At 44.2% G+C, this 16,655-nt stretch overlaps 1 protein-coding gene across 1 annotated transcript in view; it reads right to left on the reverse strand.

Moving 5' to 3' along the window:
• Nucleotides 1-3,784: 3,784 nt before the first annotated feature.
• Nucleotides 3,785-16,655, reverse strand: part of LOC145403393 (uncharacterized) — an 85,702-nt gene continuing 72,831 nt past the window's right edge. Inside the window, exon 3 of the mRNA XM_080275175.1 lies at nt 3,785-5,747. Within this exon, the coding sequence (XP_080131301.1) occupies nt 3,785-5,747 (1,963 nt within the window). The remainder of the gene's footprint in view (nt 5,748-16,655) is intronic.

Here is a 16,655-nt window from a genome sequence, read left to right on the forward strand (position 1 = left end):
ACAAACTGGGACTCGGAAATTGTCACACATTAAAACCGAAGAAATTATCACAAGGGAACATTTAGCACCTGAAAAATAACATATATGCAAAGACATACACATCATGACATGTAACTCTTTCAACACCAATATACAGGGTTGTCTCTATGTTTAGCTGGTTTAGCTCCACAATGCCAACTATCGTGCATTGCGTGGACGGCTCAGTCACTGTTACTAGTATCTACCTGAATAATAATAACAATAATAATAATAATAATAATAATAATAATAATAATAACTGGTCCATTCATAATAAGTAATTGTAACCTGTCACTGGCTGTCTGCAACACGCACTCCCATACCCTCATCAGTAGACGGAGCCGCTCCCGCAACACACGAGAAATGTCAAGGGGGCACAATATATGGACCACCCTGTAAAATCATAAACTCGCTTCATTTCAACCCTTCGCCGTGCATTACATACAATCTCACCATCACAATCCAAACTCAACTTTTGGTATATTTGCGATAAACCTTTCCAATCAGACGGCATCATTTCCAGTTCATTCTTACTATTTCCTGGCGGTTTTATTCATCTGACTTTCGGAACCAGAGTGGTTAGATCTTCGCTAACTTTGCTATGGGATCCCTAGCTGAATAAAATCGTCTGGAAGGACTAAAAACAAATTATGTAAAGGCGTCGCCATGAAGGAGTTAATTTTTCCACTCAATGTATTTCTTTTGATCAGGCTACAACCAGCCAATTTTGCTCAACTTAGGGAGGTCCTCTACTGGTAAAAGTCTACATCTAATCCCTACAGTTCGAATATTCCCTCCTAATTTAAATATAACCGTCCTGTGTCTGCAATAAGGTAACTATTACTTCTGACCGTATTGCAGGGAGTACAGAATGACGCTGCAATAAGGTAACCATGACTTCTCATCGTACTGCAGGTAATATACAATGAAACTGCAATAAGATAACCATAGCTTCTAATCGTATTGCAGGGAGTATACAATGACGCTGCAATAAGGTACCCATTACATCTCACCGTATTGCAGGAAGTAAAAAATGACGCTACACTTCTCTGGCCGACTGAGAGGAAATTTAAAAGTGATGAGCGCGAGACGAAGGGAAAACAAGTGAACATCAGGACACACAACCAGTAAAGGGCTTCAATCTGATGACGCGGTTTATATTTCATTATTGCTATTTGGAGACGATTTTTCTCAATTTAGGACATATTTTTACAAACTGGGTGGGTTGGATACAGTATTCATTGACCCCTTCAGAACGCGAGATCTCCCTTGTACTGAATTTAATCGTCTGACTGCAACAAGAACCACTCCGACATAATCACGTAGATTGGTAGTTCATCCTTGTTATTACCAGACGATATTATTCTGCACCATAGAGCCCATGGTGGGAAAAGGGTCAATGAAGGCCATATTTAACTTCCCCTGTTCGAAAAGCCTCACCTTGGCGAACAAAAAACCGTCCGAAAGTAGCAAGAATAAAATTATGCACGTCCTCTGCTTGAAGGAAATAGAGGCTGGTAGGACGGGAAACTCATCCAGATAAAATTAAATAATTAAAATGATAATTACACAAATCACTTCAGTCCAGGGACGTCAATATATATATATATATATATATATATATATATATATATATATATATATATATATATATATATATATATATATGGTATTTTTGTTGTGCTTTGGACTAGTCAAACAGTAAATTCATCAATGCTAAATAGATACACCTGGCTAACAAAAATGAAGTAATACCAGACGTCACTCGTAAAAATAATAACTCCAGATGAGCCCACTCGTCCTCCAACTTGGCACATCCTAGATCCTGCACTGTACACGTTGGTTACTTGTGGCGGTGTTACAGTCGCACGAGGTAACCCTGGAGTTCACCAGCACCACATCACAACTACATAAATGCTCACAACATAAAAAAGCTGCTTTCATTTGAGTTTTGTTTACTTTGAGGAGAGGGGGAAGGGGAGTATAAGTAAGATGGCAATTAGTTCGGCACTTTATTCTTACGTAGTGGGCAAAAGTTCACCTATTATTTCACCTCCCCTACTCCTCACTTTCCTCTGCTGGCTAACAATCCTATGCTGAGAGAGGCCTGGTGTCTTCCTCTGCCCAAAGGTAACTCTCTGATATGATGCGTCAACGAGGAAAGTGACGGACATGCCCTGAGTGTGAAGTAGATGCAGTTAGATGGCAGGCGAACTCTGACCCTGTTGTTCTGCCTTCAACATCAGGTTCCAGGTAGCAAACGTTCTTCTTTAAGGTATCAACAGCTTTTAAGATACGAATTTAAGAAACGCATTATCAAAATTAGCAGACATTTCAACCATCATTTCAGTCAAAAAAATGAAAAATAACTCTTTTAACCTTGGCCTGTCTTCCGCCTCCAGGGTTACCACGTACCGACAGGAACACAATTTGTACCTGAGAAAGTTATTTTACCAGAAATACTACAACAGGTGATGGTCCGTAAAACACATGGAGGAAAATATGACATTTGTTCAGGTTAGTTGCTCAGCCTTATTTACGGATCTTACACAAACCGAACCTTACAAGACCTACCCTCACCGTGAAAGCTACCTACTTTGATCCTAACTCTCGGTTCTATCCTTGACATCCTTAGGTCCTCACTCCAACATCCTCCGGCCCTGACTCTGACATCCCTCGGTCCTATCTTTGACATCCTTCGGTCCTATCCATGACATCCTTGAGCTCTAACTCTGACATCGTTTGGTCCTAATCTTTACATTTTCCGGTCCTAACTTTGACATCCTTGGGTGTTTACTTTGACATCCTTCAGCCGTAACCTTGGCAAAATGGGAGGAAACCTGTGGCCTTCAAGATAAAGTTAGGTGTTGTTAGGTTTGGACTGTACAGCATCCCTAAACAAGACTGGGCAACTAAACTTAACAATTAGCGAAAATAATAACACCATACGCAACATACAACAGAAACTTAAGACAGCAACCGAACTTCTCTCCATACATCCTTATTATATTCGCGACTGTAATGCCAATGATCTTTAAAGCTTTGAACTTCCTTAACACGACGATACTAGGTAATTATTAGGATCTTTAAAAATAAAATGAGAGAGTATTAGTTGTTTTAAAAATGGCTTCTCCAGTTTAGGTTATGAAAGACGAAAAAATGAATGCTTTACATAAACGTCCACTTCGCTGCCGCCTCTCTGTTAATTAATTATAGTTGTCGAGTTTCTGTACAGTTTAAATATTACTTCAGTCATATATAGTGATTTAAAGATACATATTAAGTCTGTTCACGTAGATAATGTGTTCTTTGTAAGGCAATTCTTCTTCATTACACACTATGTTCAAGTTTTTACTCTTACAAAGAAAACGAGGCACTGAGGGAAGACTGAAGCCCGAGGAGGCACATGGAGACACTGCGTCACTGTGGGAGGTGGTAGGATATTGTGGGCGGCTTCCGCGTGGTGTGGGAAGGTTTCTGAGTGGTGTGGGCAGTTTTTTTTTTGTGATGTGGGCAGGTTTTGAGTGCTGTGGGAGGGTTTTTAGTGGTGTGGGCGGATATTTTGTGGTGTGGGCGGATTTTTAGTGATATGGGCGGCTTATGAGTGGTGTGGATGTGTGAATATTTGAGGGAATACCTAGAGTGACGTCCCAGGGCAGAGAACTCGGGGGGAGGGGGGTTCTGGGGGCGAGGGGGAGTAAGGGGAGTGTTGTACTTTGTGCGGCACCACCTGCTGGACCGGGGTGGTGGGGGTCACAACCTGGGGTCAGCGGGGGTCGGGCGTAGGGGGCCGACGGGGCAGTGTGTGGTGGTGCGGCAAGGTGGGGTCAGGGAAAGGGGGGAGATGCATCCCTTCCTCCTGCAGTTGGCCCGGCAGGTAGTCCTTCCAGCTGCGGAACAGATACCGGGTAAATTTTCTGAGCTGTCTGAACTTGCAGTATGTGGCGCCCTGAGCTGACTCCACCTGCTGGGTCTGGATCAGCAGGCCGCGTTCCCTTAGCGTCGCCTCCAGCCGCTCCCGCACCGAGGACTTCTTTGAGCGCCGCTTGCGTTTGGGCGAGTCCTCGGTGACGCTGCTGAGGGTTGGCGGTGCTCGGCCCCGTTCCAGCGAGGCCACGGGCGAGGCCGCACCGCTGCACCCGTCCTCGGTGTCACTCTCCAGCCGGATCTTCTTCACGTCCTTCTCACACTTGGAAATGTTGTCGAGCAGCTTGGCGGGCAGGCGCAGCTCCCCCCCAGGGCGTGCCTGGCGCGGCCCCAGACACCTTAGTGTGCCACCCGCGTCCATACTCACCACCTTCTTCTCCTCCAGCATGGGGTTGGCGCCCCCCGTGAACTTGAACTTGCAGATACTGACTTCACTGTTGGGGTCCGCCGGGGGTATGAATAGTGCAGATCGCTTCCTACGTGCCCCCCCACTACCCCGCGGCCCCCTCCCCTCCGCCCGCTGAGGGGACAGCCGCTCCCGTGCCGCCTCGTCCAACCGCTGCTGCAGGGACTCCTTCAACAGGGCGTGCACGGCGCGGGCGTGGGGCGGGGCGGGTATTGGCGACCCAGGCACAGGGGAGGGCGACCCGGGTGGGTGAGGCGACGACAGGAAGTGTGGAGGCAGGTAGAGGCGGGGTGAGGGCATGGGCGGGGGCGGCGACATGTGGGGGAAGGAGGGGGGCGACAGGGACGGCAGGTGGGAGGATTGGGAGCACAGGGATGGAGTGGACTGGCCCGAGCTAAGGCCGTCTTCACTCTTCAGCCGGTAGTCGTGCATCCAGCTGGAGGACACACCACCCCCACCACCATTCCCACCCCGCCCTGGCCCCCAGGCCAGCTCCGGGGACATGGTGGTGGGCGGCGTGGGGTCGCTGGGGTGGGACGGCTCCGTCTTGACGGCGGCGTCCCGTACACACAGGTTGAGGGGCTCTCGCTGGTCGTCACAGCCCGCCTCTGTCAGTGCTGAGTGGAGCAGCGAGGTGTAGCTGTGGGCGCGGGGCAGCACGTCCTCATCCATGGCACCGTCACTGTCGCCCCCACCTGCACCCACACCCACCCTGCCACTCGCTCCAACCATCAACCCTGCCTGCTGCTGTTGCTGCTGCTGCTGCAGGTGGCGGTGCAGCTGCTGCAGGTGGTGGTGCAGGACGGCTTCGTGTGGACTGTGGGGGGAGGGGACTGGGTGGCCACGACCCACCTGGCTAGCGTCAATTTTCTTAGGTTTCCTGCCTCGCCGCGGTGCCGCCCCATCTACGTGCATGTCACCCATGTAAGGCGAGGCGGCGGGGTCCGGTGGTGCGGGTGAGGGCGGCTGACGAGGCATCATGGAAGGAACAGACTGTGCCCTAGCCAGTGCCGCGTGCTGTAGCGCCGCCTGCTGCAGGTGTGGCCGCGTCAGTAGCAGCTCGCGCAGCAGAGCCTCAGTGGCTGCTCCGCCAGCCTCGTGAATGGTGATGGGTCGAGGAGCGCGCTGTTCCCTGCCCCTACCCCGACCCCGGCCGCCTCGCCCTGATCGCTGAGCGCCCTCCTCCAGCCTGGTGGCGGCGGGATCGGGAGTCAGGTGCGGGTCTGGGGCCAGCGCCTCGCGGGGTTGGCGAGGCGGGGTGGGCAGGGAGGGTGGCGCCGGGGCGGGGCCGGGACGGGGCTGGTGCCGCAGTGACGCCTCATAGTGGTCCAGGTACTCCGGCGGCAGCGCCTGGTGGTGGAACTTCAGCTTGAACACTCGCTGACGACGCCGACCCCTGCAACACAACACACACGTCAACACAAGGCATCACCACCACCTGCCAACCTTTACTGACCCACACATTAAAGATGAGAGTAACCATTCACTCAACCCAAAGAGCATTATGTCAACAATCAAACCCAATGCCCTTCACATGTTAACATCCACTCGAAGCACCTCAAGCCAATATACCGCCTTTGTTCAAACCTGACCAAGATCCCTTACCCGCTTCAGCTAAGTTGATGGCCAAATGTAGTCAAACTGGAGATTCGACTTAAAAGGAGACTCATTCCTACCCCATCACTATATCATACAGCTTAGTAATCAAGTCGTGGAAATGACAGTTCCGTCAAGTGAAAACAAATTGGTTAAAAGGTTACCATCCAGTGTACTGAGTGGCTTCCTATACTACAGGAAACTATCTGGCCTGTCTCTAAACACATGGTCATCTAATGGTAGCACTACATCAAGCGAGTGGATGGTGGTCCTCTGCACCTATAACATCAGTACTAAATACCCTACTACAGTGTTCTAGCATCCTACAGAACAACACAAAATATTACTTCACTACAATACCATCACCCTGACTCCCCCTCCCTCCCTCTCTCTCTCTCTCTCTCAAGTCAAGGACGAGGTGAGACAGGGTCCAGAAAGCAAGGGAAGAGAGAGCACGACAGAGGGAGAAATATTAAGATTATACTCAGTGAAACGGAACACGTACTCACTGTCTTCATGCAGTATAATACACACACACACACACACACACACACACACACACACCGTTTAATATCATCAATTATTCACACACACACACACACACACACACACACACACACACACACACACGCCTCCTACCCAGCCATTCTCTGCAGTGCCTTTTTCATCCTGTGCTAATCATGTACTTCCTTTTACAATCAATGACTTACGCAATATCCCGGGGCGTGACTAAGCTCGCTCCGTTAACCCCTTCACCACCAGGACGCTTTTCTCTATGCCTGGTATTGTCAGACGATTTTTCTTAGCACTGGAGGGGTTAGATACATCATTACCCTTTCACTAGTAGGAAGTCTTGTAAGTCTTATCGTCTATTAGCGGCAAATAATAATAACAATAATAATAATAATAATAATAACGATAATAGTAATAATAATAATAATAAAAATAATAATAATTATAATAATAATAATAATAATAATAATAATAGCTGAAATGGTTAACCTCGTCATACTATTTCATATTTCGTTCTTGCTTGCCCACCACCAGAGGACTTTAAATCACCTCAGAGAATATCTTTCGTCTTCAAGGAATGAGTGAAAGCAACAATAAACAGCTCCAGCTTGAAAAGATCTCTAAACTGAACATGATCGTACGGAGATGGTGCGAAAAAATGCAAAAGACGTCATCGGCAAGAGTTAACCCTTAAAAAAAGAAGAAGAAAAAAAAAAGATCCTTAACCCCTTCCATCAGACTTTTCTTTTGTTCTTTTACTGTTTACGGCGGCCCGCTCGTAGTGAAGGGGTTAATGAAGGCTGCATCTACGCCCTAAACACTTAGAAACCTCCCTCCTAAGTTCATTGTATCTGGTGAAAGCAAGAACAAAGAAAAAAAATACCTAATTCATTGGGGCAAAAACATTGGCTAATCCAAATTAAAATCTTTAAAAAAATATCATATGAAGACACAGAACTGACTTCGCCGAAAAACATTAAGCGAATTTTTATCATTACCTCACCCATAATATCTCCCTATTCCCATAATTGTCGCCTCCAACTCGTTTAATTGAGGTATTCCTCCCAGAAAGGACAACATAAAAAAGTATAACCCAACTATATTTTTTGCCATTATTACTTTTTTTCCTTTACTATCCTCCACCCGACTCCGCCCTCTCTTCAACAACCTCAGAAAAGCAAGCCAAAATAAACCTTATTTCATTCACTATTTACGGTCGAGATTCCTTATTGTAACGTCCGACCCGACCAAATGTTTACGTCCACTCGTATAAGGCAGCCCTGCACTTTCCATACCCGAGCCCACTTTTTCTTATATCTTCGTTCATCCAGCTATGTCTCTACGCTCAGGCTATATTATATTGAGCTATTTAGAAACCGTGAATTATGCAGGAGAATATATATAATCATGAGGAAATATTTCTACGCAGTATAAACATAAGGCTGTGTTTATGTGAGGGGCTACCGAGCGGCAACATCAACTCATCCACGATCGAGACATTTTGAAATATTGTGGGGCATCGAGATACGCACATACATAAATAAATATTGACAGGAACCATGAATAATCCGGAAAATGTAAATAATCCTATGGAAATTATGTATATAAATAAGTCGAGTTTACGCCACCGCCGTACGACAATTTGGGCTACCGGGCGGCGACACTCCTTCCTTGACCGACACATTTTGAAACTTTGGGACCCTAAGGACGCTTCCAAGAAAAAAAAAAAAAAAGCTTGAATATTTGTCAAAGTGATGGGTAGAAATGACATATAAGGCCTGGGCGGGCTGTATACGGGCCTCACACCAGTCCAGATCATATTAAACAAACTATTAGAGTAGGCCATATTCGTCGCCCTCCTCCAGCTGCCAGACGCGCGATAATAATCTAGTGGAAAATACTACGCTCGAAAGGGCAGCTTAGTGGGGAATAAGAAAGAAACAGAACACGGGAAGGAGGGAGCGAAAATGAACGAAGGTAGAAAGACGAAAAAACTTATGTGTACCCTTCCCATGCTATGAATAGATTTCTTCCTGTCTTCGTTCATTGCTCCCTAGCAGTGGTGACCTCCATTATTGTTTGTTTACGCTCATGATGATATAACTTTTAATTGGTCTCATCTTTTCATTAGTCGTGGCTGTAATGACTGGCAGTTAATCTAACATCAATATGGTATGCTCAAATTACTGAATGACTGAGAGGTGGTGCTTCTCAGTAAAATTAATGACCGTGACATGCAATTTACCCTTATAAAGCACACAAGTCTTAGGTAAAGGCACACCATGTTTAAATTTGCTGTTTAATCCTTTTCACAACTCCAGGACCACTCACTTATTCTATTATGGCTACAGTTATACGACTTTATTCAGGATAAAAATTTCTTGGCAACTAGTGAACATAAAAAATACCAACCTGTTCACTGCTTCCGTACCACCTGAGTACTTTGTTCAGGCAAACTACAAACGACAATTTTGTACGGATGAGGCAAATCTCTAGCGGCTATATGGTTTATCGGCTCGCTTTGCCTGTTATCTTTGAGGCCATATAGAACTTTAAAGCAAATATCTTTAAGCATCGTGTTGTGGACATAAGGTGTGAAGCCCATTCTCGAACTCTACTGTAACACTTCACTTACATCATCCAAAGGGATCCTCATAATCCCTCACACACAACTCTTGGTTTCTGTTGTAATACGCTCAGGTTATCTCATTACGTGCTGGTGTGATGGTATTACCCCACTACCGCCAATCAATAGGAATACGTGGCGTCTGTGACCTATTTCAGAAGTCAATAAAAGCACCCGAAATTATTGTCCTAATAATATGCGTAAATACGAGACGGTAGCCCAAGGGCGGCACGTTAAATACCATACCAGCAAAATTCTACGTGTAGCATATTCAGGCAACAATGGGTCAACTGAGGTGTTTTACATACAGACGCCTTACGAGAAACACTTTTTATTTTTTTCCCAGGCTGCTGCGATTCACTCTGTTAAATTAAATCGTCTGCCATAAGCTGGAAGAGAAAACTAGAGAAGTTTTAGTTCAAATTCTGAGACTATTTCCAAGAGTTTAAACCACATTCTTACGACCTGCAGAGTACGACATTATCCGTTTACGGATATAATATATGGACAGAGTCTTATCAACTGTTGTAAGAAAAATAAACAATAATAATACTCTCAGGCATTTTTTTTTTTTTTTACTCAGTATATGAGCCAACACACAAAAAAACTTAAAATAATATTTACATATATTTAAGAGTCTTTATCTGCCGTTCAGTAAGACCCAGCACCCTCAGCCATGTCGCTTAAAGCCAAAAAGGTATGAACAGAATATGACATGTAAACATAAAATGACACATAGAGGGTGAGGAGTTTAAATAGAGAGGAAGAGTATTTCTGGAAGCCCAAAGAGAAAACGAGAACAGGGTGCAAAGAAGACGGGAAGTGAGGAAAACGTGTGTCTCCATTCATGTGAGGACCCGCGCTGAGATGTGACCACCCCGACCAAAAATACCGCCATGTGTACAGTCATCCAAAAAGTTCTACTTTTTCGCCTCTTCTCGCTTCCCTCTGCTGACGAAAGTTACAGAGGTGAGAGAGGCTTGGTAGCCTATGTTTCTCTGCCCATAGATAATGCTCTTTGATATGATGCTTCAGGGAGGAAAGATACGGTCATGACCTAAGACGAGAGAGGCTTGGTATGCTTATCTGACCAAATAACTCCTGATATGATGCGTCAAGGGGTTTCGAAAGTGACGGACATGCCCTACATATGAAGTAGTGTTGAAATTATGCGTTCAGATGATTCACTTATACGATATATAGGTTAAGATGATTCATTTATAAGATATATTATACATATAAAAGATTCACTTACATGATATAGTCTACGTATAGATGATTCACTTATAAGATATATATGTGCACAGATGATTCACTTATACGATATATATGTGTATAGATGATTCACTTATACAATATATTATACGTATAGATTATTCACTTATGCGATGCTATACGTACAGATGATTCACTTATACGATATTATACACACAAATGATTCTCTTAAACGATGCGTCAGGGAGGGAAGTCACGGAGATGCCCGAAGTGTGTAGTGGACGCAGTGGAAGAGGACGCTAACTTTTGCCCCCGCCTGTACCATCTCCACCACACGGACTCACTACCACACCTCTGCTATAAACACTCCCGACACTTTACCTTATGAGTCACTACCACACCTACCACCATCTACCACTCAGTTATCTTTCTACCACACCTACCACGACTCATACAACCGCGACCACTACCACCACAATCACCTCTCCCACTACTACTACTACCACCATCATCGATATCCTTATAAGCACAACACAACCCATACAACTACCAAATATCTACCACCACAACTACCACACCTATCATAACCATATACTTACACCACAACTACCACAATCATCTATCACAACTACCACAATTACCTTTATTTACCACAACTACCACAATCATCTCTACCACAACTACCACAATATCTACAACCACCACAACCATCTCTACCTACTGCAACTACCACAATCAGCTCTACCTACCACAACTACCACAATAACATCTCTACCACAACTAGTACAATAACCTCTCTCTACCACACCTACCACAATAACCTCATCTACCACAACTACCACAATAACCTCTCTCTACCACAACGACCACAATGACATCTCTACCACAACTACCACAATAACCTCTCTCTACCACACCTACCACAATAACCTCTGTTTACCACAACTACCACAATAACCTCTACAACAACTACCACAAGTCTCTCTACCACAACTACCACAATAACCTCTCTCTACCACAATAACCTCTCTACCACAACTACAACAATAACCTCTCTACCACACCTCCAGTACCACACGACCGTACCCCACACCAAAAATACTACAGCACCGACCACCAACATTTCCACCTACGCTGCCACCACTACCACAATCATTACACCACCACATATTTTACATCATCATCATCATCTCCACCACCTCCACCACACCACCACCACCACCACCATCATCATCATCACCACCACCACCACAAATATTATACATCATCATCATCACCACCATCACCATCACCATCATCATCACCACCACAAATATTATACATCATCATCATCATCACCACCACAACCACCACCATCACCATCACCACCACAAATATTATACATCATCATCATCATCACCACCACAACCACCACCATCATCATCACCACCACAAATATTATACATCATCATCATCATCATCACCACAACCACCACCATCATCATCACCACCACAAATATTATACATCATCATCACCACCAACATCACCATCATCACCACCACAAATATTATACATTATCATCACCACCAACATCACCATCATCACCACCACAAATATTATACATCATCATCATCATCACCACCACCATCACCATCATCACCACCACAAATATTATACATTATCATCATTATCATCACCACCAACATCACCATCATCACCACCACAAATATTATACATCATCATCATCATCATCATCAACACCACCACCATCACCATCATCACCACCACAAATATTATACATTATCATCATCATCATCATCATCACCACCACCACCGCCATCACTATTACTACTACCGCACCACTTAATTCCTTCGATGCGATGGTATACTTTTTATTTTATTCTTCCTACCATCTAGTAGCAGTAGTAGTAGTAGTAGTAGTAGTAGTTGTTGTTGTTATTGTTGTAGTAGTAGTAGTTGTTGTTGTTGTTGTAGTGGTAGTAGTAGTAGTAGTAGTTGTTGTTGTTGCTGTAGTAGTAGTAGTAGCAGTTGTTGCTGTTCCAGTAGTAGTAGTAGTTGTTGTAGCAGCAGCAGCAGCAGTAGTAGTAGTAGTAGTAATAGTAGTAGTAGTAGCTGTAGTAGTAATAGTAGTAGTAGTAGTAGTAGTTGTTGTTGTTGTTGTTGATGATACAAGTAATGTCGGCGATGATAATAATAATGGTGATAAGCCTAAAATAATAATAATAATAATAATAATAATAATAATAATAAACACTGATCTTCAAAAACTACCCAGAAAACCTTACAAGCAGCATCGCCATCACCGCCACCAGCACTACCACTACTCCCACCATCCTCCAAAACTGGAATGAGTTCACTACCACTACCACCACTCTCACAACCTGAACACTACCACCGTCGCCCACAACCACCAACACTACCATTATTTTAGCCACTTTCACTATTAACCACAACTACCACCAACAATGACAATTACCACCAAATCTGTCAGCAACTACAATTACCGCAACTTCCACCATCACAACAACTACCACTATCAACTACTACTACTACCACTACTACTACTACCGGTACTACTACTACTACTACTGACATCGCCCAGAACTATGACTACCACCATCAATCACAACTACCATCATCGCCCACCACAGCCACCATCACCACCACCACCGCCGCCAACTTCGCCCACAACTGGAGCACTCCGCCCTATAACAAGCATATGTCGGTATGCTGATGGACCTAGGGATATAATCTGGACATGACTGACGAATCTAATGAAGCAAAAGTACATACCAAGGCCAAGGGCAAGGGTGGAGGCGTAAGGGTGCCCAAAATTTAATGGTGAATAGAAGAAAGCAGAGAAAAAGGGAGCTAAACAGAAAACGCGAATTCTTCCCTCAAGACAGCATTCGAAAAACCCCAAATGCTTGTGAATTCCCCGATTAACTGAATTCACTGAGCAAATATCTGTTCATTTATCATTTTTTATCGATAATGAGCCTAAAAGAGAAGGACTGAGAACAAGAATGGTAGTAATGGAAGAATAATTTATGGGTGAATGCAAGAAAACTGAAAAGCAAGTGTGAGACGAGCGAATTTAACAGCATTCGAAAAGGGCTGAACACTCGCCATTTACCTGAAAAACTGAATTCATTGAGCAAAACCTCTTCACTCATTATTTTTTCATCGGCAATTACCCTAAAAGAGAAGGAGAGAAAATATTAATGGCGGTCATGGGCGTCTCCCCTAACATGGACTGTGGGCGGTAGTTACTGTGTGCGTCTGTGCTGTAGGCATGTGGGCGTTTTCTGATAGACTAACGACAATTTACGCGCATTAAATATCTCAACCAGAAAATAAGTTACGGCGAGCGGGACGAAATAGTGACGGGGGATCAATGGATAGTAAACAAAAAAAATACATGAGATTGGGAAAAGTTTTTAAAAATTTTGGGCGGGAGCGTCGCTTCCCACTATGGCCATCTTGCTTCCCGCCAACTCCCTAACCAAAACAAATCCACTTTTTACCTCAATTTAACCACTTTTGCCACTCCACCGGCCTTGGAACACAACAAATGACTATCATTAAGCAATTTTCGATACACCTGCGCGTGGTTATAAGAGCGTAAGGTGGAGAAAAGTGGAGAAATATGGGAGTTGGTGGAACAGGTGACGGGGGCCGACGCTTCCATAAGGACAGCAACATCACTTGACCGCTTTCGCCCCGACACCCACTACGGCTAAACCTTCTCTGCACGCCAACATTAACCGGTTCCCCGCCTACTTTTGCTGGTCACTAGATTCGTAACTGGAGGGAAAGTTGATAAATAGCGTAGATGATGGAACAGGTGGGGGTGGTGGACTGCGCCGGAGAGGGGACAACCACAGCGTCAGTCTTCATCGCCTTATGAGTCTAAAGTTCCCGCCATATTCAACCTCTCCTCCCTCCATTCCTTCCTCCACCCCCACCCCTCCTCTCTCTCTCTCTCTCTCTCTCTCTCTCTCTCTCACACACACACACACACACACACACACACACACACACACCTTTCCTCATCCATTCTCTAATTTCTTCTCTCCTTTCTTGTTCTTTCAGTCATTCCCTTCCCCCTCCCTCCTCTCATTCTTTACTTTTCCTTTATCTTACCCCTCCTGTCAGTCTCTCCTCCGTACTGCTCCACCTCTCTCTCTTTCTCTCTCTCTGCAACTTTTCTACGCCAACGAAGGCCTTACATAAAAGAAACCCTACATATTCAAGCAAAACCAGTCCCCCCACTAATGTAATAGTATATCCTTAAAGCAACACACAGAAAATGGTGCCACTCCTAATATTCACATTTATACGGTACGATTCTCATTGAGGTAGCTTCTTCTTCTTTACCTTCCTCCTCCTCCTCTTCATACTCTTCTCTTCATCTTTGTCGCCGTTTTAGTCTTCTTTGTCTTTTCGTTTTTCTCTGTCAGTGTCATAGGACTATTTTGGTTCATCGCTATCTTCATCATTATCATCTCCTCCTCCTCCTCCTCCTCCGACTACTACTACTACCACACTACTATTACTACTACTACTTCGTCTGAATTCTTTTTGTCCTTTCTGTAATCTTTTTTTTTTCATTATTATTATTATTATTATTATTGTTATTATCATCATCATCATCATCACCACCACCAGCATTCTTCACCTTCGTCTTCTGTTTTTCTTCGTCTTTTTTATCCTCCATCTTCTTGTCTCTGTTCTTGGTAACGCCGGAGGGAGAGGCGGGTGAGGAGAGAGCCCAGTGATGTATTATCCCTTTCTTATTCTACAGTGGTGGGGCCACTTGCCTCTTTTTACTCCATATAATTAAGCTCTCACCCTTTCTACCTACACCTGTTGCTCTCTCTCTCTCTCTCTCTCTCTCTCTCTCTTTCTCTGTTGTAACCCTATTTTTGTATTTATTTTCACGTCTCATTTCCTGTTTACGTCGTCTTCCTTTCCTTCTCTCTCTCTCTCTCTCTGTTGTAACCCTATATTTATCTTCACGTCTCATTTCTTCCCTTCGTCTTCCTCCTTCCCTTAACTTCTCCCCCCCTTCTCTCTCCCAACCCTATTTACATATTTAATTTCACGTTTCATTTATTCCCTTCGTTTTCCTCCTTCCTTTAACTCTCTCTCTCTCTCTCTCTCTCTCTATCTATCTCATTCTGTGCAACAGGCCCGTTTATTTATACCATGCGACGGGATTCCCTGTAATGTTCGTTCAAGAATGCAACACACTCATTCTTTTTCGGAGTTTTTACAGCCTGGTCGGTATTCGGTCTCTCTGGCACGGAGTTCAGAAGCGCCAAATACGAAACAAGAAGGGAAACGAAAGGAAGTGGCATCTTTTTACTATTTTCCGTGTAACAGTGAATGGTGTCGAGTTCGAATGTGTAGTAAGGAGGATCTGATGCTGCTGAATGATGCTCTGGTCGAATATGTGAAAGTATAGATGATCTGATGAAGGTGAGTTCGAATATGTTAAACTATAGACGATCTGATGACGCTGAGTAAGAATGTGTTAATGTATATAAGATCTGATGATGCCGGGTTCGAATAAAAGTATAGACGATCTAATGATGCTGGATGGTGATGAGTTTGAGGAGGTTATAGACGATGTGATGATGCTGAATGGTGCTTATGTAGACTACGTTAAAGCATAAATGATCCAATGACGCTAACAACGGATAAAAAGTTGATTCAGATAAGAGGGCATAATGTTTGATGCACTCTTTCACCAGAAGTTTAAAAAATTCGGGCTAACTAATTGCATTACATAAAAACGGAGAGCAATATGTCTGTTCAAATACGATAACAGATTAGATAACAAATGAACTTCACTAATGACTTGTGTAATCTGGATGAAATTGTGTGTGTGTGTGTGTGTGTGTGTGTGTGTGTGCGCGTGTGTGTGTGTGTGTGTGTGTCGGGGGGAGGCTGGGGTAATACTCCCTGTGAAAATCGGTTTTAAATTGCAAAATAAGGGGGCGGCAATGGATTATCTTTTCTCTAAGCAGATGCAGACAAGATAAAACAGTAAACACGTCCTTGGTCATATTACTTGGTGTCCTACGATACAGATAAAAGATAAAAAAACCAATCGATTCAAATAACGAACAAGTATGCCAGGAAGCTCTCTCTCTCTCTCTCTCTCTCTCTCTCTCTCTCTCTCTCTCTCTCTCTCTCAATTTTGAAGTTCCGAAATATCCAACCAAGCACCAAATATTTAAAGAGATATAATCTTCACTATATTCACCATTGTGTCGTGTCAATTTGAACGTGGAGTGAGTGTCCGTGTAAACAAGGGAGGAGGAGATTTATATATATATGTACTA

The sequence above is a fragment of the Coenobita brevimanus genome, chromosome 60 (assembly GCF_032717465.1).
Source record: "Coenobita brevimanus isolate Jiangsu-jjx chromosome 60, ASM3271746v2, whole genome shotgun sequence".
Taxonomy (NCBI): domain Eukaryota; kingdom Metazoa; phylum Arthropoda; class Malacostraca; order Decapoda; family Coenobitidae; genus Coenobita; species Coenobita brevimanus.